Source organism: Anabrus simplex, chromosome 2 (genome assembly GCF_040414725.1).
Source record: "Anabrus simplex isolate iqAnaSimp1 chromosome 2, ASM4041472v1, whole genome shotgun sequence".
In the NCBI taxonomy this organism is placed as follows: domain Eukaryota; kingdom Metazoa; phylum Arthropoda; class Insecta; order Orthoptera; family Tettigoniidae; genus Anabrus; species Anabrus simplex.
The window spans coordinates 1,034,525,642-1,034,550,630 of NC_090266.1; the positions used below are offsets into that span (position 1 = coordinate 1,034,525,642).

General features: G+C 42.9%; 1 protein-coding gene across 1 annotated transcript in view; it reads right to left on the bottom strand.

Moving 5' to 3' along the window:
- The window catches only part of LOC136863263 (orcokinin peptides), a 338,617-nt gene extending 337,601 nt beyond the window's left edge, over positions 1-1,016 (bottom strand). The window contains exon 1 of the mRNA XM_067139646.2: positions 879-1,016. Within this exon, the coding sequence (XP_066995747.1) occupies positions 879-962 (84 nt within the window). The 5' untranslated portion in view covers positions 963-1,016. The remainder of the gene's footprint in view (positions 1-878) is intronic.
- Between the last annotated feature and the right edge of the window lie 23,973 nt (positions 1,017-24,989).

Here is a 24,989-nt window from a genome sequence, read left to right on the forward strand (position 1 = left end):
GGTACACCTGAAATACATACATGTAAAAACACATTTCACAATTCGACACTGATAACATTGATCATTTGTTGAAACAGATAACAGTGCTAATATATGTTAAATAAACATGTTAATTTGAAATCTCAAGAAATACCACAAAGAAGATAGTACATTAATCTTCTACCTCATTTAAATCTCTAGGTCAATGGAAAAGACTGGAAGAAAGTAATTTGTTTTCCGTGGCTGGACTTCGTTAATTGTAAGCTCACAGCCAAGGAAAGGGAATATATCTTCCATCCTCTTAAGAGGAAGCGTCATATTATCGTTCCTGCTCGAAATAGACGTCCCCTTAAGAATAATTTGACCTCATTACGCTAGAATAAGCGCAAGAAAGTCAAGGCTACAAATTTATCTTGACTATTACGGCAGAGGATTGTACGTTCATGAATTTCTGAAATTCATGTTAACGTTACGTAAAACAAGTCAGCATCGCATGAAATTGAGAATGGTGCATAATCATGTAGTATCAAGAAAAAATAGTTGAATAGGCTGATCAAAATCTAATCTAGAGCGCCTTTTAATAAATGGAACGAGACCACAGTTGAAACGTACATATTCGAATGTCAATGTTAGAAAACCTATAAAAATAATCAACGTACATTTTAAGAATATTTCATTTCCTAGAGCACTCTTATCTTTTAAACGACAATTTGTGGCAAGTCAAAGATTTCAACCGATTTTTAAGGTAGAGATGTGGGGTTGTGAGAATTAGTTGGAAAAACTGTAACAAGGCATTGATAAGGGAAACAATGTCTAGAGTTTCTTCAAAGTTGGAATAGGATTTTAAGTTTGACCAGAAATTCTCAATTTCCAAGTGGAATACGAAGATAGACACTTACTGAACTCGGGAGGCCAGAGGAAGCACCGGAGAAGAGAATTACAGCAAGGCAGGTGACTAGCAGAAGCTTGATCAGACGGCCCATGGTTGCTGTCAGGTGTGTGATCTAGAAGATTGAGAAGAGTACCACAACCACCTGTTTCTGGGCCCGGCCCGCTTGGCATCCGTGTTTTATAGGCGCCACGCTTTCCACAGGCTGTCTAGTGGGGGTGCCTAGAGCGCATGACGGCGCGTGAGGAGTGGGAACTAAGGGGTGGGTGGACCAGTCCCGATAGGAGGGGGTAGAGATAACCTAAATGAATCAAGATATCAGGCGCCACAATCATTTAATTATCTCTCTCCTCTACATTTTCTTTAGATAGAAATTGGATATTTGTTGAAGAACGTAAAAATTAACATCAAATTGTGAATACGAATCTAATTCGAAACAGAATTCAGCTTCACACTAGAATAAGTCATAAATTTGGAAGAACTTATTTCCCTCCCAAGTGAGTTTCCGTTCCCAACGTAATTCCTGTCTACCAAAGAAATTATTTTTTGTAAATTTGGATGTAGTCTATCTTCTTATTGAAATTATACACACGATTTTTTCCGCGTGAATATCATTGATTTCTTCTCATATTGGCATTTCTGTCTCAGATGATAAGAGGTCGCTGTTGCATCCCAGGTTCACATCCCTGTGACTAGATCTGAAATTTGGGTTGGACAAGGAGGAGGGACAAGTTGTTCCCATGATTTCAAGTTTCCCCACACTCAATTTCATTGCAATAACGCTCCCAAATCCAATAAAACATCCCTGTTAAATTAATAATAATAATAATAATAATAATAATAATAATAATAATAATAATAATAATAATAATAATAATAATTTTCTTATTCTTCTACCGCTTTCCCCACATCATTCGGGTCGCGGGTGTGAACTGCGTTGATCAATATGATTTGAACCTGTTTTACGGCCGGATGCCCTTCCTGACGCCAACCCTATATGGAGGGATGTACTGTAATCTCTATTGTGTGTTTCTGTGGTGGTTGGTAGTATGGTGTGTTGTCTGAATATGAAGAGGAGAGTGTTGGGACAGGCACAAATACCCAGTCCCCGAGTCCGAAGAAATAATCAGAAGAGATTAAAATCCCCGACCCGGCTTGGAATTGAACCCGGGATTCTCTGAACCGAACGGCAGTACGCTGACCATTCAGATGACGAGTCGGATAATAATAATTGCTATTGATCTTATGTCCTACTAACTACTTTTACTGTTTACGGGGACGCCGAGGTGCCGGAATTATGTCCCGCGGGAATTCTTCAGCGTGCCAATAAACCTACAGACACTAGAATGACGTATTTGAGCACCTTCAAATACCCCCGGACTGAGCCAGAGTCGAACCTGAGAAGTTGGGCTCAGAAGGCCAGCGCTCTACCGTCCGAGCTACTCAGCCCGGCAGTGTTAAAACATTGATACATGCGAGATACTTGAAATGAAGCAACAATGAGCGTGGTTGAATTTGCGTAGGTGACTGCGTGCTTTTGTTTCATGGAGGCGTGGAAAGTAGTTAGGCACTCTACTGAAAGTAAATTCAGGCTTTGGATTCGTGATCAGTGCCTGGCAACAAACATATGATCACCATGTAGAACTAGTTACGGCAGTAACTGATTACTATAACACTCAGTCAGTCATTGATCATTGCATTGGGGTGTGCAGTAGGCCTCGACAGCCAACATTCCCCTTTGCCTAGGTGTTGGCTGAGGATTCCTCGTAACGAGCGAGTTGCTACGTAGTTTGAATCACGTTACTGTCAGTTTGCAATCGGAAGATAGTGGGTTCGATCCCCACTGTTGGCAGCCCTGATAATGTTTTTTTCGTGGTTTCCCATGGGTTTAGTGTAAGAGAAGCCCAAATTGCCTTAACTATGCCAATAAAGACATTTATCTATCTATCTATCCATTATCTATCTATCTATCTATCTACCTTTCTATTTTCACACCAGGGAAGTGGTGGGGCTGAACTATAATTAAGGCCACGTCGCCTCCTTCCCGTTACTAGCCCTTTCCCGTCCCATCGTCGCCATAAGACCTAACTGTGTCTGTGCGACGTAAAGCAAATTGTTAAAGGATTCCTCAGTGAACCTTGACGGGAATATTATTTATTTATTTATTTATTTATTTATTTATTTATTTATTTATTTACTTTATCATAAACAATTTATAAATCTTCTCTTATTCTAACCTATATCTCTAAGTAAGCTGAAGCCGTTGGCCTGGATTACATTATCTGCTTCTCCATACGATATTTAAATTAAGTTTGAAACGACCTGAACTAAGCTTCGTAAGTGAAACTTAAGATTAGAAATCGATTTAAATTCTCTCTACCGGTCATCCTAGATGTGATTAACGGCGGGTGTCCTCATCAGCACCATGCAAACACCAGAGTGCTGAATTGGCGAGCAATCCTAGCCTCAGTGGGTTACAAAATATAACCACCAACGCAGATACTAGAGTCACACATCTTGTTAGGCAGACTACATATTCAGTAAGTATGCATGTGTGTTAACCGTAGTATTCTAAGGCCGTAAATAAAGCAGTAACTTTTGGAAGTATACCGAGCAAGTTGATTACACGCTACGAATCGTGCAGCTGTAAAGCTAGCATGTGGAGGATGGGGAGTTAGGAACTCACCGTCGGCGTCACCTGAAGGTGGTTTTTCGTGGTTCCTCACTTCTAGGCAGACAAATGCCTGAGGTGTGCATTAATTAAGACCACTATTTTCTCAGCCCTATAATGTTCCTATTCCAGCGTCACCGAAAGTATGCTGGTGCGTCTTAAAAAAAGAATGTTAACGATTTACTGCTTGCTTCATGGAAAACCGCAAATAATATAACCAATTTATAATAAATACGACCGCCTCTGTGGTGTAGTGGTTAGTGTGATTAGCCGCCACCCCAGGAGGCCCGGGTTCGCTTCCCGGCTTTGCTACGAAATTTGAAAAGTGGTAAGGGGAATGGAACGGGGTCCACTCAGCCTCGGGTCGATTCCCACCTCAGTCATCCTCGAAGTGGTTTTGCGTGGTTTCCCACTTCTCCTCCAGGCAAATGCCGGGAGGGTACCTAATTAAAGTTCACGGTCGCTTAAATGATTAAACGTTGTTGGCTTTAGGTTCCACTAAATACTTTTCGGTTTTCGGAGACGCCGAGGTGCCGCAGGAGTTCTTTTACGTGCCACTGAGCGAGTTGGCCGTGCGGTTAGGGGCGCACAGCTGTGAGCTTGCATCCAGGAGATAGTGGGTTCGAACCCCACTGTCGGCAGCCCTGAAGATGGTTTTTCGTGGTTTCCCATTTTGATACCAGGCAAATGCTGGGCCACGGCCGCTTTCCACTCCTAGCCCTTTCCTATCCCATCGCCCCCGTAAGACCTGTCTGTGTCGGTGTGTGTAAAGCCATTAGCAAAATAAAAAATCTACCGACACGCGGCCGATGTATTTGAGCACCTTCAAATACCACCGGACTGAGCTAGGATCGAACCTGCCAAGTTGGGGTCAGATGGTCAGCGCCTCAACCGTCTGAGCTACTGAGCCCAGCGCGGCCGCTTCCTTTCCTCTTTCTTGCCTGTTCCTTCCAACCCCATCCCAACCCCCACAAAGCCCCCATTTAGCGTAGCAGGTGAGAACGCCTGGACGAGGTACTTGTCTTCCTCCCCAGTAGTATCCCCGACCAAATGCCTCACGCTCCAGGACACTGCCCTTGAGGTGGTAGAGGTGGGATCCATCGCTGAGTACGGGGGAGAAACCTATCCTGGACGGTAAACTAACTAACTAACTAACTAACTAACTAACTAACTAACTAACTAACTAACTAACTAACTAACTAACTAACTAACTAACTAACTAACTAACTAACTAACTAACTAACTAACTAGTGTACGTGCGTTTTATATCTGTGACTGGATGTTGTTGACTAAGTTAGGTGGTTGGACCGTCCCTGATTTCCAATAATAATAATAATAATAATAATAATAATTTTACGACCATGGAGCCAGATGGCTACGTGAGTTGGATCTCGTAGCTGAGAGGTTGCATTCTGGAGATGGTGGGTTTGAACCACACCATGAATAGCCTTGAAAATGGTTGTCCGTGGTTTCCCATTTTAATACTAGACAAATGCTGGAACTGTAGCTTAATTAAGGCCACGGTCGCTTTCTTTCCAATTCTAGCCAATCCCCATCCCATCGTCGCCATAAAACCTGACTGTGGTGCGGCGTTTGTTACGTCCCTCTAACTATCTTTACGATATTCGGAGACACTAATGTGCCAGGATTAGGTCCCGCACGAGCTCTTTTGTATTTGTGAATATTGAGGTAAAACAGAAATGAGCCGCTACCGAATCGGTGAAATTTGGATGAGAAAACCTGTGCTCTACCTTTTATTTTGCTGGTGGTTTAACGTCGCACTAACACATCGAAGGTTTTTAGCAATGCAAGGAAGGGAAAGGGCTGGGATTGGGGAAATAGCGACCGTGGAATTAATTCTGATACAGCCGCATCATTTGCGTGGGTCTGAAAATAGGAAACCCCCGAATGCAAGCGCAGAGCTACGCGACCCTAACGCAGAGCCAACACGTTCGGTGTTCCGCCATTCGAGCCACTCCTGTCGGCTGTCTGAAATTAAAGTAACTAGGGGAGGGGGGGGGGGGGGATGTTGTGGAATTTATTCAGTTCATCTGTTGCCACCAACCGGGAGATGCTACGGTGAAAGGCTTTGTATGCTTTCTGATTTAGGATCTGAGCAGACTCTTGTACGGGGGATTGGCGTAGAACTTTTTATACCTCGTCCCGTGGAATGGTCTCTCGTAACAAAATACAGTCAGTTACTTCTTGTCTTACTCTTGATCAGTGCACATTTTGTCCGAAAAGCGTGCGTATTTCCATTATTGTAGGAAAGTGACAAGCAGCGTTTAGACCAAGCGAGTTGGCCGTGTGGTTAGGGTCGCGTAACAGTGAGCTTGCATTCGGGAGATGGTGGGTTCGAATCCCACCGTTGACAGCTCTCACACAGGCAAATGATGGGGCTGTAAGGCCACGGCCGCTGCCTTCCCATTCCTAGCCCTTTACCTTTCTTGCTTCGCCGAAAACCTTCGATGTGTTAGAACAACATTAAACCACTAGCATAAACAAATAAAAACAACGTTTAGAACAGTTTGTGTTGAATATTATTGTTTAAACTCAGTCTAAAAGTGTAGAGAGGCAGCCCTCTATGGATAAGGTAAAGTAAAGGTGTATTCTGTCCGACTCGTTGGCTGAACGGTCAGCATACTGGCCTTCGGTTCAGAGGATCCCGGGTTCGATTTCCGGCCGGGTCGGGGATTTTAACCTTAATTGGTTAATTCCAATGGCACGGGGGCTGGGTGTATGTGTTGTCTTCATCATCACTTCATCCTCATCACGACGCGCAGGTCGCTTACAGGCGTCAAATAGAAAGACCTGCACCTGGCGAGCCGAACCCGTCCTGGGATATCCCGGCACTAAAAGCCATACGACATTTCATTTCAAGGTGTATTCTGCCCGAAGGCAGGTCCGAATCTCCGCAGAGTGTACATAAATGATCCACCGAGTATTTTGATGTCCCATTTCAGTCCTGCTTCTACGCGGAGACTTGCAAATTTTCAGCCGATCATTTTTTGTGTCAGGAAGTGTGCTTTTCCGACATTCATATGGAATGAAGTGGGAAACCTGCAGAAATCCACTTCCAGAGTGGTAGAGATATGGATCCTCTCTCGCTCCTGTTTTCAATTAGTTCGAAGGAGTGGCGTCGTAGGTCCTGTTGTTTTCCGTGGTTTCCCATTTTCGCACCAGGCAAATGCTGGTGCTGTAACTTAATTAAGGCAACGGCCGCTTCCTTCCCAGTCCTAGCTCTTTCCTATCCCATCGTCTCCATAAGACCAGTCTGGGTCGATGCGACGTAAATCCAATTATAAAAAATAAAATGAATAAAATTATTTTACTGTGTGCTTGAACTTAGATACGAGCACGAGTCAGTGTTTTACTGTCATATTTTAATTTCTTTTATAGATCATGTTGCCCAAATCCATATCTGGTGAGATACAGTGTGGAGTGTGTATTATGTTTCCTGGGGTTATGGGATAATATTAATAATAATAATGTTATTTGCTTTACGTCCAACTAACTACTTTTACGGTTTTCGGAGACGACGAGGTGCCGGAATTTATTCCCGCAGGAGTTCTTTTACGTGCCAGTAAGTCTAACGACACGAGGCTGACATATTTGAGCACCTTCAAATACCACCGCACTGAACCAGGATAGAACCTGCCAAGTTGGGGTCAGAAGGCCAGCGCCTCAACCGTCTGAGCCACTCAGGCCAGGGGTTCGAACCCCACTGTCGGCAGCCCTGAAGATGGTTTTCCGTGGTCTCCCATTTTCACACCAGGCAAATTAATTAAGGCCACAGCCGCTTCCTTTTCACTCCTAGGCCTTTCCTATACCATCGTCACCATAAGTCGCCATGTCGGTGTGGCGACGTAAAACAAATAGCAAAAAAAATCCACTCAGCCCAGCAGGTTATGGGGTAGATCAGATCTGTTACTTTCAGTTTTCTGTCAGTCTCATTCTTGGGTTTGAGGATAAGAGACTGACTGAGCGAGTATTACTACTAATACCATTTGTTATGCAGCCAGTCCCTGTTATGGATGGTATGAATGTGTTGTTCATACGATCAGTTTGTGTATGCATTTCAGTAGACTTCGGAGACTGGTATGTAACAGCACCGTAGCTCGGTGAGGAAAGCAACGGCAAACTATTCCACTCGTCATTTCTCTGGAATATCTAGGTTACTTATGACACCTGATGGCCGATCTGTTGAGAATCCATCCATCCTTCGGGCTGAGGGCTGAACATACCCATAGGCCGTGTAATTAATATTCTGTACTAGAAAATTATCCCTTGAATATCGGAGGCGTATCAGCCGTTGTTCAATGGGTTTGTACCGTTTTGAACGATTATGGCGTGTCAAGGAGGCGTGAGTACGACCCATTTGTGCAATTAACCGAGCGGACACCTTCGTGGGAAGCCAGTGACGATATTACTCGACTAGCAACTTGGAGGAAGATGACTGTAGCTTAAGGATAGGCACCATTCCAGCATTTTTCTGGAATTGAAATGGAGAACCATTGAAAATGAATTATTCTCGCGAAGCTGTATGCAGCCCATTTCTACCCACTCATTTTAAAAAATATTCTGGCGGAGCCTGGAATAGAACGCGAGACCTTTGGGTGCAGAACCACGATGGAAGCTTAAACACAATCATATCATAATTATTATGTATAAGGAATCACTTGATTTTTCCGATGTTTTTCTACTAGCCTATATGAAACGCACCATTTTCTGCTTTGGCCTGCCAACGTGTCTGCTGCCCAGCCAGAAAATCTGCAGATAATGGAGTGCCACGTTGTCTGCTTGACGACATCCTCAGTGTTACTGCTTTTATTTCGTGAACGTGTCCACTACCCCTTATATAGCAGAGCTAGCTCCTCAGTTGGTCTCTCGAGGGTAAATGAACCCCTTGAAATATTTAGAATTGCTGGTAATCGAAACCGACGCCTACCGAACGGGGTTGAAATCTATAATATAGGCCTAACTGTTTATAAGGTGGTTCTAACGGTATTATTTCGCTTGTAGTTAGCTGCTCTATCTCTATAATTGTGCAATTTTACATTCTAAATTCTACGGTAGTTATGTTGTGTTAGATCCAGTTATTAACTTAACTCTCTTCTTCTACTGCCGTTGCCGGGCTGAGTGGCTCAGACGGTTAAGGCGCTGGCCTTCTAACCGCAACTTGGCAGGTTCGATCCTGGCTCAGTCCGGTGGTATTTGAAGGTGCTCAAATACGACAGCCCCGTGTCGGTAGATTTACTGGCACGCAAAAGAACTCCTGCGGGACTAAATTCCGGCACCTCGGCGTCTCCGAAGACCTTAAGAAGTAGTTAGTGGGACGTAAAGCAAATAACATTATTATTATTATTATTATACTGCCATTTGCATGTTGTAGCTAAATCGTAGCGTGACTCCTTAAAACTTGGCATAACATTTGGTTCATTCTATTTTCTGTTGTAACGCGGAAGTCGTGGGTTTCCGGGTATGAGTTCTTGTTCAGAATTTAATCATCTAGGTCACCTCTACAACCTATAGATGTGTGTACTAGGAATTTAGATTCGCTCTATACAGTGTGCAGTAAAACTTTGTTTCCTAAATTAAAGGAGTGTTAGAGGCTACAAATAGGAATTTTCTGAGCATGGGAACCATAGGTCTGTGGTTATGAGTTTTGGCGCAACTCGTATTCGAAGATTCGAGAAGGCTGCCAACCTCCTAAGTGCTTGAGCGCAAACGTGCATTACTGCTCTCTTTTTACATTTTAGCCCCAGACAATGGAAAGCTACAATCATACAGTACTTCAGAGCAGATATTCAAAACGTCTCCCTCCAACTTGGCGGCACAATTTTGATACCGTTGCTCTTCCTTATAGAGATATCTATCCACCGCTTCATCATTGCAATCGAGAAGATTATCACAAATTCATTGCGAATTATCAATAAAAACTACTCTAATTAACTGTCGTCCATTTTGTTTGCCTATGATGGGGTTAATGGAACTTCGTGGGCAATGGTACAATGGACTCTGTTTCCTGTCCGCAAGACATTACCGGCATATGTAACTGAAAATGTTTACAAAATAACTCTATTACAGCTGACAAGGACGAAAACATGTTTATCACAAGGGCACCCCGTCCTCTCTCTCCCCTAATCAGTCTCTATTTTATCACTAATGAGGTCCCAGAAGAAAGCCTTCGGAAAACCAGGCGCCATGCAGATAATGTACACATGCCTGCGAGAATCCTTTACCGCTGTGCAGATGTATCGGTATAATTCTTTCAATTTCTTCCTTAACGACCCACGATTGAAACGTTAAATAGGACCACCCGCAGGTTCAACTGCTGACCAATAGCAGATTGCTCTTGAACAATAGCATGCTTGCCTCGCAAATGGCAGGCTCCACGTGGACCATTGTGTGGCCTTCAAAAGCGCGTCGGGAGGAAATTGCGACAACTACACCTTCCCTTTTTGTGAAATTTAATGTCTTAATGAACAATGGGACTGTGTCAGATGAACAGAAGAAATCTAAAGTGGTTCCCGTGTTGAAAGATGGCGACAGAGAAAATATAGACAACTGCCGCCCGATCTCTGTAACATCTAGTATGTGCGAATGTATGGAGCGTCTAATTGGTAAACAAGTGCTGGATTTATTTAATTAATGAGAAAATCGTGTTGAATAACAACCAGGATGGATTCTTCCCGGGAAAATCCTGCACTACATTTTAAACAAAAGCACTGTAACTGATGAGTGGTAGTCCGACTCGTTGGTTGAATGGTCAGCGTACAGGCCTTCGGATCAGAGGGTCCCGTGTTCAATTCCCGGCCGGGTCGGGGATTTTAATCGCTTCTGATTAATTCTTCTGGCTCGGGGTCTGGGTATATGTGTTCGTCCCAACACTCTCCTCATCATATTCAGACAACATACCTCACTACCAACCACCACAGAAACACGCAATAGTGCTTACATCCCTCCGTATAAGGCTAGCGTCAGGAAGGGCATCCGGCCGTAAAACAGGGCCAAATCCACTTTTGCAACGCAGTTCGCACCCGCGACCCCACAGGTGTGGGAAAAAGCGGTAGAAGAAGAAGAAGAAGAAGAAGAAGAAGAAGAAGAAGAAGAAGAAGAAGCATTCCGTGGACCAAACTCGTTTCTACAAAGTGGACTGCGTATCTCTCGACTGGAGTAAGGCCTTTGATCAGGTACCTCATCAACTGCTACTGTTAAAACTTAGCAAGTACGGTATTCGAGGCAAGCTGCTGGCATGGTTGAGATTATTCCTGATAGGTCGAACGCAACTTGCTGTGTTCAGCGCGGTCAGGTCGGATTCAACTTTTGTCATTTCGGGTGTGATCTAAGGTAGTAAGATAGGGCCGCTTCTGCTCACGATTGGTACGCTGAATCTGCCAGGTTGTGTTTCGTCCGCCATGGCGCAGTGCGCTAATGACACTTTCGTTTACAGAGCCATTCGAAATGAGAAATATGTGGATACGTTCCAGTCAGACCATAATAATGTAGAGTAGCTCTGTGGTGCAGTGTTAATAGTCTTTAAATGTACAGAAGTGATAATATATCCGATGAACTTGATCCAAAACACCGTTGTTACATCAAATTTCACTCTGTGGTAAGAACACGATAACCTCCCCCTCAATAAAACTGCTTGGTATCCATATTTGCAGTAATTAAAAATGGAACAAACATGTGGAGGAGATAAGGTCCAAAGCATGCAGAATGTTTTGGATTTATCTGCAGCTCTTTACTGGGTGCTATATTAAAAAAGGCTATTAAAACGTCCTATTTGACACAAGTACGGCCAATATTATTGTACGGCATTTCTTCCTGGCACCCCACTACAGTAGAGAACGCGACGAAACTAGAGGGAGCTCAAAGCCGAGGAGAACGATTAATTGCCGGACATAGTCATTTAAACACAGCTAGATCACTGCTCTCCATAGCCGCTCTCTGTAAACAAATAGATATTGCTTTTCCTGTGAAAATTCCTAACAGGTTACACTCACATGGACTCTTTCAACCATTTACTGTTGAACAACAGTTCCGTCCAAACAGGTCGAGGGGTGTCCCTTTTGTCTCCATTTGCAAGAACAACAGCGTATTAAAGCGGTTTCTTCATTCGTTCCACTAAGCTGTGGATTGAACCCACACCACAAGAAAAAGAATATCTTATTTCAGAAATGTGTAAAAATGTTGAAGGAGTGTATACCGGTATTTAATGAAATAATAATAATGTTATTGGTTTTACGTTCCACTAACTAATTTCACTGTTTTCAGAGACACCGAGGTGCCTGAAATTAGTCCCGCAGGTTGCTTTTTACGTGCCGCTAAATCTACCGACACGAGGCTGACGTATTTCAGTACCTACAAATACCAGCGGACTGAACCAGGATCGAACCTGTCAAGTTAGGGTCAGAAGGCCAGCGCCTCCACCGTCTGAGCCGCTCAACCCGGCACGGTATTTAATGAAACATTCTGTACATAACGTATTTTTTCTTATCTGTGTGAATATTTCTGTACGCGTGGGAGGGTGGACGATCGTTTATGTGATTCTAAGTGTGTGTGAGCGTACAGGAGTGATTTATTTTACAATATGATTTCCGTCACACCGATACAGATAAGTCTTATGGTTACGATGGGATAAGGAAGGGCTAAGTGTGGGAAGGAAGCGACCATGGCCTTAATTAAGATACAGCATCAGCATTTTCCTCGTGTGGAAATTGGAAACCAGGAAAAGTGATCTTCCGGGCTGCCGACAATGGGACTCGAACCCACTACCTCACGAATGCAAGCTTGAGAATGAATGAGTCGGCCTAGCTGGAGTATATCGTCGTTGCCGGGACAAAACCTCCTGTGTGATAATAGTTTTGAAGATAGACTGACCCGCAATACATATATTATGAAAATGGAATGGCGTATGACTTTTAGTGTCGGGAGTGTCCGAGGACAAGTTCGGCTCACCAGTTGCAGGTCTTTTGATTTGATATGACTCCCGTAGGCGACCTGCGCGTCGTGATGAGGATGAGCTGATGCTGGAGACGACACATACAAACAGCCCCCGTGTCAGCGAAATTAACCAATTTTGGTTAAAATTCCCGACACTGCCGGGAATCGAACCCGGGACCCCTGTGACCAAAGGCCAGCACGCTAAACATTTAGCCATGGAGCCGGACGCATACATTATGAAGAGCGAGAATGCCTTGACCACCTTATCGGCCAAAGTTCTAAGCTAAAATATATCACATAGGAGGTTTTTTGCCGGCAGTGACGATATGTTGGAATACGCGTGCGTGTAATTATTAATTGTTGGTACACAACAGAACCTGTGAATACTTGTAAATACCGTGATAGCATTTATGCCAGTACTGTCCTATCTGTCCCATAATTGTAATTATTATACTATCTGTTTCTCCATGCACCATCTCTAAATTGTATTGAACTATGTATGAATAATAATAGTAATAATAATAGTAATAATAATGATTGTTGCTGGAAATGATACTTCGTGGTATGGATGAAATATCTTTACATTGTAAATAAATTGATGTGATCCACACCGGAAAAAGAATGTGATAGTATAAATAATGTTTTGTCGTGTTAAATATGACATTGATATTCGAGAGTTTCGAAATAGACGAAACCAATTGCAGTGTTTGCTATATATTTAAAAGGCAAATAATTACAAAAGTACTTGTAACAACAGGTCATGTTTGCACTTAATAGACGGGAGTAATTGAAATACCGCATGCTGCACAGCGACCGAATATACTTGTACCATGTTATAATCCATCGCGATGGTCAGCCGAACTAGAAGTTTGAGCTTCAGGGTTTCGTTTGGAGAGAAATACTTCGGTGGATGAGGTGCTAGCCTATTCAGTTTGAGCTCTCCGGTTTACTTTTTGGCCGCAAGCGTTGGCGAAGGCAAAATCCTAATGTATCATTTCAACCTCCCGAGTAACTCACGGACAAGGTAGCCATTACACTCCACGCGATCTGCTGGGTATCCACGACGAATATAGTTATTAACTTGCCAGTAGGCTGTAATGATCCGTCTTTGAATGTTAGAAGCTTAGCGTAAAATCGCGAAAAATCGTATGTATACTCCATTATGGCAAATTTCATCACATACAAATGTTAAGGTATTAGCCTCAGTTAAGAGTTGTTGGTAAATCTAGGACGTTGAACATTAGTTGAAGTTTAAAGCTTGACATTTTCGTCACCAAACGCAAACGGAAAATAATTCATGCAGTAGAGGGTTAAGCCTTGAGCAGACTCCCTGGTGTTATTCGAGAGGATTAGGCTATGTGCCGACACCGGACTCCACTCTCCCCCTACCTCATCATCATCATCATCATCATCATACGACACCTGAACGCGCATTTCACCTATGGGTGTCAAGTAGAAAAACCTGCACCAGGCGAGCCGAAGATGTCCTCGTACACCCTCCACAATAAAAGCCATACGCTAAATCAATGAACTTGTTGTACTATCCGTCTCTTATGGGTTATTGGACAACTGACAATCGTATCACCAGCTGACTCGTTACCATGACGACTGAGCAAGCATTTCCATATATATATATACACCGTACCGTATATACGGTACAAACATATATGACATTACATATCGGAAATTATTCGGGGTGTTCAAAAAGTGTGACGCAATCTTATAAAGAATGTTTTTTCTTTGTTGTTGTTGCAGGTTGAAACCTTATTTAAGTGAGGACAAATGTTTTACACATTATAGCAAAATTTATTGTGTCACTTTTTGAATAATTTCCGAGGCTCAGAATGCCTTCACAGAAAAGTATGGTAAGGATTCACCAAAGAAATCCACCATCAAGCGGCTGTACGACAAGTTTAAAGAGACAGAGAGTGTGGCAGATGCAGCCAAAAGTGGTCGACCGAAAATGCTAACAACAGAAAAGCGATAGGCGTGTATGCTGCATATTCCGTGAGTCCCACGACGCCTGTGCGACGCCTATCTAGCCAGTCTGTTCTCTCCGTTAGTAGTGTCCACAGGTCATTGCGCAAGTGTTTAAAGATGCATCAGTACCCAATTTGTGCTTTTCACGAGCTGATACCTGAAGGCCCGTGGTTCATGCCATCTGTAACATCAGATGGGGAAGGCCTCGATGATTGGGTTTGGCTTGACGAAGAATGGTTCCACCTTGACGAATGCACAGAATTCACGTACTTTGGCTACTGGAAATCCTCACCAGCGGCACGAATCACCCCTGCACATACAAACATTTGGGGGTTTGGTGTACAATGTCACGTAGGCAAATCTCCATCATATTCTTTCATCGCACAGTGAACAGTGAGCGCTAGATACAGATGATGTAACAATTTGTAAAACTATACCTGAAGACCAGCTGCAGAACACGTGGTTTCAGCAGGACAATGCTACGTCTCATACAACCAACAACACCATGGCTTTCTTGGATCAGTGTTTTCATGCACAAGTGATTTCGAAGGGGGTGTGCTCCCCACGGTGTTCTGATTTATCCCCACTATTCAAGTAGTATACAGCCTAGTGGACAAGCTGGGTATTCCTGAACTTAAATGTCAAGTTTCGAGAAATTCTGTTGAACGAAAGAACGAACGAACATTGAACTGAAATTACTTTCGACTTGTGTATGCCTAATACGAGATATAAAAGAAGTGCCTGGCAAACATCTGAAGAATGCAGACAACACGATGGTGTAGGGGTAGTGTTTCTCTCTCCTACTCATAGGATCCTGTTTCGATTATCAGTCAGTCTATGTACTTTCGTCGGGCTCGCGGTCTAAGGGTAGCATGCCTGCCTCTCACTCAAGAGGCCCCAGTTAGATTACCCGACGAGGCCAGGAATTTGTACCTGGATCTGACAAGGGAACATTGGCAATGGTTAAGTCGCCGATCGCGATGAAACTTGGGAAACACATTGAGGTACACGTAAAAAACATGTCAGCATCAATTTTGAATGCCGACATTCATTAGGGCGTTAACTAAGGGGCATAAAATTTGCAACATTTCAAGTTCCGCTGAACAGCGATGAATACCTGCTGCCCAATGCTTAGCCGGCACACTGTCTGCCTTGTGCCACACCTCTGCACCTCCTCCCCTCCGCCCTTCCGTCCCTCCTTCTGGTTCACCTACGCACGTTTCCATTCTCCCCGCGCCTGCTCGTCTGTTTAGCTGTCGAAGAGAACCGGTGCTACACTTTGCGTAATCAATCAGCCTTCCTCATAGCTCTCCTTTATAATTTCCACATGTATTAGTCAGTTTACATTTTCTGAAATGTTTATGAAAACGTTTGCAACGATTCCTTAAGCTCAATGTCGTTGAGCATGTCAAAAATTATTTTTCATCTTCAATCAAATCACGGAAGTCACAGTGAAGAAGGTCCGCTGAACTTTCGGGAGCTGCAGCTTTATGACGCGATTGAGTGTGAGTGTTAAGCAGTCAACTGTTTTCAAATAGGTTTTGACGCTCACGGGGTGATGTCACACTGCGTGACATAGGCCGTAATAACGTAGATTGAAGCGTGGTCTTTTGCGCTGCATGTGAGATTTTAGGTTTTAGATTTCAGCACTGGACCGTCTGATATGTTGATACCGATAACTCTCTTCTTTTTTAAACAAAAATTTGTGTTCTCCGTTGTTTCTGTCAATAAATATACATATACCAACATGTATTTCAATTATTTCTATTTTGTTTTTCAGAGATTATAAGTTACTGTCTTGAAGGAGACAGTTTCTATATGGAGGACGTTACAAGTTTGACGTACAGGTCTGATCAGTCGGAGGAACACGAAAAGGATATTGAATATAGCGAGCCAGAAGCGGGAAAAAGCGAAGACAGTGCCAATTCGACGGACACTGCAGACTTACAGTATAAAACAAGAGCAGTCAACTACTGGAGGATTGGAAAACCTAAAAATCTGAAGTTTGCTACTGTGCAAAATAAATTCCGTCGTTTGCATAGTGAGGCGTAGCTCTCCGCCTGGAAAAAAGTAGTGGATGAAGGAGGCTCTCTCCGAGACAAATTTGATCTTATTGCGATGGATTGCAAGGAAAATTTTTACGCGGAGTACCGTACGTCCACCATCCATGACGTCACAATCAAACAGTGGGCAATGCAAAGCGCCCGCTCTCAAGGGGTCCATGACTTTAAAGCTTCCTCAGGTTGGTTGTATGACTTCAAAAACAAATTTGAAATCACATCCCGAAAAATTATTGAAGTGACAACAACGAAGAATCGTGATAGGGAAACTGACGTTATGGCAGAAAACGAAATGTTTGTGGAAAACGTAAGAGAAAAAATACAGTTACACAGCCCATCACATGTTTTAACAGAGACCATAGAGGCTTTAATTTGGAAATGTACACTGGCACAACGTTAGCGCGCCGAGGAGAAAAGTCGAATATCACGGTGGTTCAATCAATTCCCTCTACTACGCAGATACACGATTATGCCTACCGTGTTAGCAGAAGGTGAGCTATTCTCCCTGTTGCTAATAGTTTTAAAGGAAAGAAATTGTGTTTTTGGTTCCCTTGTTAATAAAATAATATTTTCACACGAAACTATCAATGTCGTTGTGCACCACGTCTGGAAAGATGGGCAAAGCAGAAGTTCAGAGCTGGTATAATGACATCTTGAAATCAAATTTACCCGATGGACAAAACATTGTATTGTTAGATTCTTTCTCTGGCCACAATGCGCTTGTTCATGGCCCGGAAGTAGAAGTTATGATGATTCCAGCCGGCGCTACAGCAGTTTGTCAGTCATTTGACGTGTATGGGTTTCGGATTTGGAAAACATATACAAGACGAATGTATTCCGGGCTGCGACTTACGAATACCGGTATCGTGCTGCATCACCGTAAAACCTTCATAAAGTTGCAATCACTGTTACATTTCCAGCTGACCCCCCCATGGCACTACAGCCCTTGAAGGGTCTTGGCCTACCAAGTGTCTGATGCTCAGCCCGAAGGCCTGCAGATTATGAGGTGTCGTGTGGTCAGCACGACGAATCCTGTCGGCCGTTATTCTTGGCTTTCTATACCGGGGCCGCTATCTCAGCGTCAGATAGCACCTCAATTGTAATTACGCAGGCTGAGTGGAGCTCGAGCCAGCCCTCAGGTCCAGGTATAAATCCCTGACCTGGCCGGGAATCGAATCCGGGGCCTCCGGGTAAGAGGCGGCACGCTAACCCTACATCACGGGGCCAGCTGACATCTCCTCGATTCAAAAACATGTGGAAGTACTCGTGGTACCGCAGTGGATACCTTGATGATCATCCTGGACAAATTGAACACCCGAGGAACACCACTATTGTAAAGTATACGTCCCGTGATAGAAGTATGGCGCCTGTTGTTAATTGTGTTTCAGTTTTCTTTTCACTATTTTTTAATGTTTCGAACAGACCAAAGATTGTTTTTGTTTACTATCAGTTATTGACGGTGAGTTTGCCCGATGTAATGTATACGGAGTCATTTATTGTGTTGCCTTGTAATTGTTTGTTGTTGTACCAGTTCGTACAATAGCCATTTAAATGTTTGCGTATGCAACTGCTATTGTACCCAGAAGACTGTAGTGTGATCCTTTAATGTCGGTACTTGCTGAATCAGCTATAACACAAAAGTACCGGTGAAGTAAGGCTACAGGTCTGCCTGTGATTACTGTATATCTACTGCATATATATAAATGCACATTTTTTTATTTTTCAAGAATTTTCTTATTCCGTCAAACTTCACTACATTCCATGTCATACTCATATCAAAGTTGCCTATGCATTAAATTTATTTATATTCGACAACCATTGTTGCAATTGAAATGTACTGTGTCTGTCACTGCAAAACATAAATCGTTCAGTACAAGCACAAATAAAAATATTCTACCTATATTCCTTATACCAGAGTACGCAGTAAGGAAAATACCAGTATGTGATGATCTTCAAAAGGCAGAAGTTTTCAGTCAGCAGTATGTAAAGATTGTTGGTTACAAGGATGATGTCGAGATAGAGGAGGAGACTAAGGCCAAAGAAGTAATAAAATTTACGTATGATAACAATGACATTTACAATAAGATATAAAAGTTGAAAACTAGAAAAGCGGCTGGAATTGATCAGATTTCTGGGGATATACTAAAGACAATGGGTTGGGATATAGTACCATATCTGAAGTATTTGATTATTGTTTGGTCGGAGGAGCTATACCAGATGAATGGAGAGTTGCTATAGTAGCCCCGGTGTATAAAGGAAAGGGTGATAGGCATAAAGCTGAAAATTACAGGCCAGTAAGTTTGACATGCATTGTATGTAAGCTTTGGGAAGGCATTCTTTCTGATTATATTAGATATGTTTGTGAAATTAATAACTGGTTCGATAGAAGGCAATTCGGTTTTAGGAAGGGTTATTCCACTGAAGCTCAACTTGTAGGATTCCAGCAAGATATAGCAGATATCTTGGATTCTGGAGGTCAAATGGACTGTATCGCGATTGACCTGTCTAAAGCATTTGATAGGGTGGATCATGGGAGACTACTGGCAAAAATGAGTGCAATTGGACTAGACAAAAGAGTGACTGAATGGGTTGCTATATTTCTAGAAAAGAGATCTCAGAGAATTGGAGTAGGCAAAGCTTTATCTGACCCTGTAATAATTAAGAGGGGAATTCCTCAAGGCAGTATTATTGGACCTTTATGTTTTCTTATATATATAAATGATATGAGTAAAGGAGTGGAATCGGAGGTAAGGCTTTTTGCGGATGATGTTATTCTCTATAGAGTGATAAATAAGTTACAAGATTGTGAGCAACTGCAACGTGACCTCGAAAATATTGTGAGATGGACAGCAGGCAATGGTATGTTGATAAACGGGGTTAAAAGTCAGGTTGTGAGTTTCACAAATAGGAAAAGTCCTCTCAGTTTTAATTACTGCGTTGATGGGGTGAAAGTTCCTTTTGGGGATCACTGTAAGTATCTAGGTGTTAATATAAGGAAAGATCTTCATTGGGGTAATCACATAAATGAGGTTGTAAATAAAGGGTACAGATCTCTGCACATGGTTATGAGGGCGTTTAAGGTTTGTAGTAAGGATGTAAAGGAGAGTGCATATAAGTCTCTGGTAAGACCCCAACTAGAGTATGGTTCCAGTGTATGGGACCCTCACCATGATTACCTGATTCAAGAACTGGAAAAAATCCAAAGAAAAGCAGCTCGATTTGTTCTGGGTGATTTCCGACAAAAGAGTAGAGTTACAAAAATGTTGCAATGTTTGGGTTGGGAAGAATTGAGAGAAAGAAGAAGAGCTGTTCGACTAAGTGGTATGTTCCGAGCTGTCAGCGGAGAGATGGCGTGGAATGACATTAGTAGACGAATAAGTTTGAATGGCGTTTATAAAAGTAGGAAAGATCACAATATGAAGATAAAGTTGGAATTCAAGAGGACAAACTGGGGCAAATATTCATTTATAGGAAGGGGAGTTAGGGATTGGAATAACTTACCAAGGGAGATGTTCAATAAATTTCCAATTTCTTTGAAATCATTTCGGAAAAGGCTAGGAAAGCAACAGATAGGGAATCTGCCACCTGGGCGGCTGCCCTAAATGCAGATCAGTATTGATTGATATGTATGTCCACTTTAAAGGACACTACCGACAGCTTTAAGGCGTTTTAGAAGTAAATAATAATTTAAGCGTAGGTCGGACGCGGTACCCCATCCCACGTCTGAATACGCCAGATGGTGCTTAACTCGGGGTTGTACCCGCGAATGTGACAACTCACCGGAATTAGCAGGAATGAAAATATAAAATTTGAATAAAATATAGGTATATTAGTTTAGGTTATTTATTATCATCATGTGTGAAACAGAACGTTATTTAAAGAATTTCAATAATTATAGTACGAAAAGAAGCACAGTATAGCGCCGGTCCCGTTCAACAGCTAAATAGCCGGCAAGCGCGGGGAGAAGGGAAACGTGCAGCGGCGGACCAGATGGATTGGGGGAGAGGAGGAGGTGCAGAGGTGTGTCTCCAGGCAGTCAGTGTGTCGGCTTGGCATTGGCCAGCAGGTATTCATCGCTGATCGCGCGGAACTTGAAATGTCGCAACTTTTAGGCCCCTTAGTTAACGCCCTAATGAATGTCGGCACCCAAAATTGATGCTGACACCTTTTTTACGTGTACCTCAATGGGTTTTCGAAGTTTCATCGCGATCGGCGACTTAACAATTGCAGATGTTCCCTTTTGAGAGCTAGGAGGTCAACTCAGACTACGTGATTACACCTGAGGAGCTGTCTGCCGGTGAGATAGTGGCCCCAGTCTTGAAAGCCAAGGATAATGGCCGAGAGGGTTCATCGCCTGACCACATGTCATCTCGTAATCTGCAAGCCTTCGGGCTGAGCAACGGTTGGTTGGTAGGCCAAGGCCGTTATGTCTATTGCGCCATGGGGTTTGTTTGTATGTGTTTGTTTCTTCTATGTACTTTCAGAGTAGGATCTGAGCCTATCTGTGAAAATTAAGGTTGAATACATTACCTTCCGGGTCTGCATGGCGTGGTCCATTTGGGTCTATGCTTCCCAGCGTTTTGCCAGAAATGCGCCCGATATCTTCAGAGGATCAGTTCTCACTAAAGGTCGGAATTGGGCTAAAACTGCGGCTGCTTTGTTTTCTGCACTGTCTAGCGTTTGCTGTGCTAAAAGAGGTTGGCACTGGTTGATTGTATTGTACATTTCCCTACATTTTCACCTGCTCCTGTGTACACTCAGCTTCTATACTTTAGCTGTTTTTGAGCACGGGCATCCAGGATGTCTTCATTCGTTCGGTTTCTTCTTTCTCATTGACATTATTGGTACTGTATGTTTGAATATTTACATATACAGGCTGTTTGGGAGGTAAGTACAATTGACATTACTGAAGTTAGGGATGAATGTCCGCAGTTTGTGAAATCCGCTTTTTTGTTGTAAAATCTAGTGAATAGTTTGTCCGAGGGAGTAGCTTAAATTACAGTGCAATGTTTATGAGGTAGATATTAGCTTCGTTTGTCCCTCAGCTTATACCATCAGCCGCATCATGCTTTACACAGTATGAAAACAATGAAAATCCACAGCCTGTTTCCGGACATTTGACTTTGTTAGGAATGGAATGAATGAAGCCCCCATCTGGTGGGAGGAAAGGAATTGTGCCGGCTGCCAAAGCCTGTCGCACTCCTCTAGGGCAATGATTAATGACGGACGCATGAAATGAAATGATATTGGAGAGTGTTGCTGGAATGAAAGACGACAGGGAAAACCAGAGTACCCGGAGAAAAATCAGTCCCGCCTCCGCTTTGTCCAGCACAAATCTCACATGGAGTAACCGGGATTTGAAGCACGGAACTCAGCGGTGAGCAGCCGGCGCGCTGCCGCCTGAGCCACGGAGGCTTCTCTGTTTACACAGTCTATAGATGTTTAATGTGTAAGAAGCAATTCTTCACAGCTCTTCACTGAAGCTTCAGGTAGTATGCATGCGTAAATTGTGCGAAAACGTTCTATGTACAAGAAGCGAACGTTTTCACACTGGAAATTATTGAAACGTATGTCAGAAAAGCTCCACGTCTTTCATGATGAAATACTAGCTGAGCTAAATACATCGAATTCTCAGCTTCATTTAAAAAATAGGGCATTTTGACGTATGTTTTCAGAGCCCTACATAAAACCAGCCGAAAAATATTGTACTTATCTCCCAAATACATCGGTATAGGGTGAATGAACACACACCGACTAAGCTTAGTATGTGTTGAGCGGCAAAATGACCATATTTCTAGCATTGTCCAGTATGTGAAAATGCATGGTTTGGGTGCTGTATGGCGTCAAAATTTGACGAAACCTCGGATATGGTGGCAGGCGTGCGTTCCAGATTTAGTAAAGAAACCTCCACCAACTCAACAAGGGCAATCAGGTCGCGCACAAAATTATGAAAGGGGTTCGAATTGTCGACAACCTGTTTGATTACAGAGGCAATTTTATTTCGAGTAATATTAAGGGGGGGGGGGCGTGTACAAGACTCCTGTTTCATCAAAGGAAGACCTTATAACAAGAATCCACACAGTGACAGAGCTCACACACACACGTCTTGACCATGAGCTCCAGTCACTTCACAGTCGATATAGCCTCTGTAATCAAGTTGCAGGTCATCAGATCTAATCTCTTTTTTGTGATTTAATGCACGATATAATGATTTTGTTGGGTTGGGTGGAGGTTTCTTGACAAAGTGCTGACTGCACACCAATCACCATATCCGATGTGATGTCGGAATTCAACACTCCGCAGCACCCAAACCATGTATTTACAGACATAAGTTCCCACTTGAAATATGATCAATTTAACGTCCCCTACAACATACTTGTGTTTTTTGAATCATCCTATACGTATGTATAATGGGAGCGCACAGCTTCAGTCCAATCCTGACCGTCGGAGAGCGTGGAATCCTTAAACATGCGGGGCGCAGTTCTCTGTAAAACGTTGGGAGCTACAAACACAATTGGACCATGGCCTACAAGAGCAGAAAATAATATTTTCTATATGCACCGAGACGCTGGCCGTGAAACCCTTAGCTGTTCCATCCGTTGGCGAAATCCTATATGTTATTTTTCGTTGTTAAACCACTAGCAAAGAAAAATAAGTCTGAAGTATATATGACGGCTATTGAGCTGCTCTGATTGAACATTGAATGCTGGTACCAATTCGAATGGAACTGTTTATAGCTGGACTATTGGATCGTTTGACTGGCTTCACCCTCATATACTGAGTCATAATAGAAAAATAAACGTTGAATGAAACAGGGTCAGCGCGCTTCTACATTGGCAAAGTCATTTGTAGAAAATTAATTATAGGACTGTAGAAAAAATAGGATATTATGAAACGGTATCAATTTAGAAAGGATCGTCAAGCAGCGTCCGCATTAAGCACGACAAATCTTCCATTTTTTGTCAGGGGTTGAACGTCGCACTAACATGTCGAAGGTTTTCGGCGATGGAAGGATGGGAAAGGGCTAGGATTGAAACCGTAGCAGACATGACCTTAATGAAGGTACAGCCCCAGCATTTGCCTGGTGTTACGGAAAAATTAAATTAGGTTAGTGTGTGAACTGCCTTTCTAAGACTTGGGACACGCAGTACAATCGAAGTGAATATCTCTATATCGCGTGCTTGGTAAAAATAATGGAATTCCTTTCAATATTCCCAAGCAATGTTTAGGATTATAGAGTACTTCTCTCTTGTATTGAATGTCAGACGACCGAGATCGATAGCTGCAGTCGCGTAAGTGCGACCAGTATCCAGTAATCGGGAGATAGTTGGTTCGAGCCCCACTGTCGGCAGCCATGAAGATGGTTTGCGTGGTTTCCAATTTTCACAACAGGCTGTGCCTTAATTAAGGCCACGGCTGCTTCTTTCCACTTCCTAGGCCTTTCCTATCCCATTGTCGCCATAAGACATATCTGTGTCGGTGCGACGTAAAGCAAATAACAAAAAAAAAAAAAAGTCAGACGATCTACTTTATTTGAAGACTGTCCGGAGCAGTATGCCGTGAAAATCTCAAGTGAAAATGTTTCGATATGAAAGATTCGCTTTCAAAATATGCGTCTTTTCAAATACTTCCTTGTTAACCGAGCTGAATGGCTAAGAGGGTAGAGTGCGGACTTTCTGAATCCAAGTTACTTGGTTCTATCCCGATCTAAAACTGTTTATTATTATTATTATTATTATTATTATTATTATTATTATTATTATTATTATTATTACTAACGGGGCATCCGTGGCTCAGGCGGCAGCGCGCCGGCCTCTCACCGCTGGATACCGTAGTTCAGATCCCGGTCATTCAATGTAACATTTGGACAAAGCGGAGGCAGGACAGGTTTTTCTCCGGGTACTCCGGTTTTCCCTGTCATCTTTCATTCCAGAAACACTCTCCATTAACATTTCATTTCATTTGTCAGTCATTAATCATTGCCGCAGATGAGTGCGACAGGCTTCGGCAGCCGGCAGATTTCCTATCCACGCCGCTAGATGGGGGCTTCATTCATCCCATTCCTGACCCGGTCGAAAGACTGGAAACAGGCTGTGGATTTTCATTTTCATTATTACTACCATCTACTAAAAGCGGGGTGTATCAGTTTGTAAAATACTGAATGTATCTGTATAGATGTGCTGTATTTGGGAACGTTCTGCCTTGTTATATGCCAGATTAATGTAATTAAATTACACTTGCAGGTGCCCAACGACGCCAGCCTCATGCCGGTAGATGTAACGTCAAGTAAAAGGACTCCTGTGGAAAAAAATCCTGTACCGCAGCGTCTCCCAAACCGTTACAATAGTGTGATGTAAAATAATATTATCATAACGATTTAGCTATAATAAATAATAATCGTATGGCTTCGGCTACTTGTGCAGGCATTTTAATTTCACACTATTTAGGCTGCCCGCTTGCA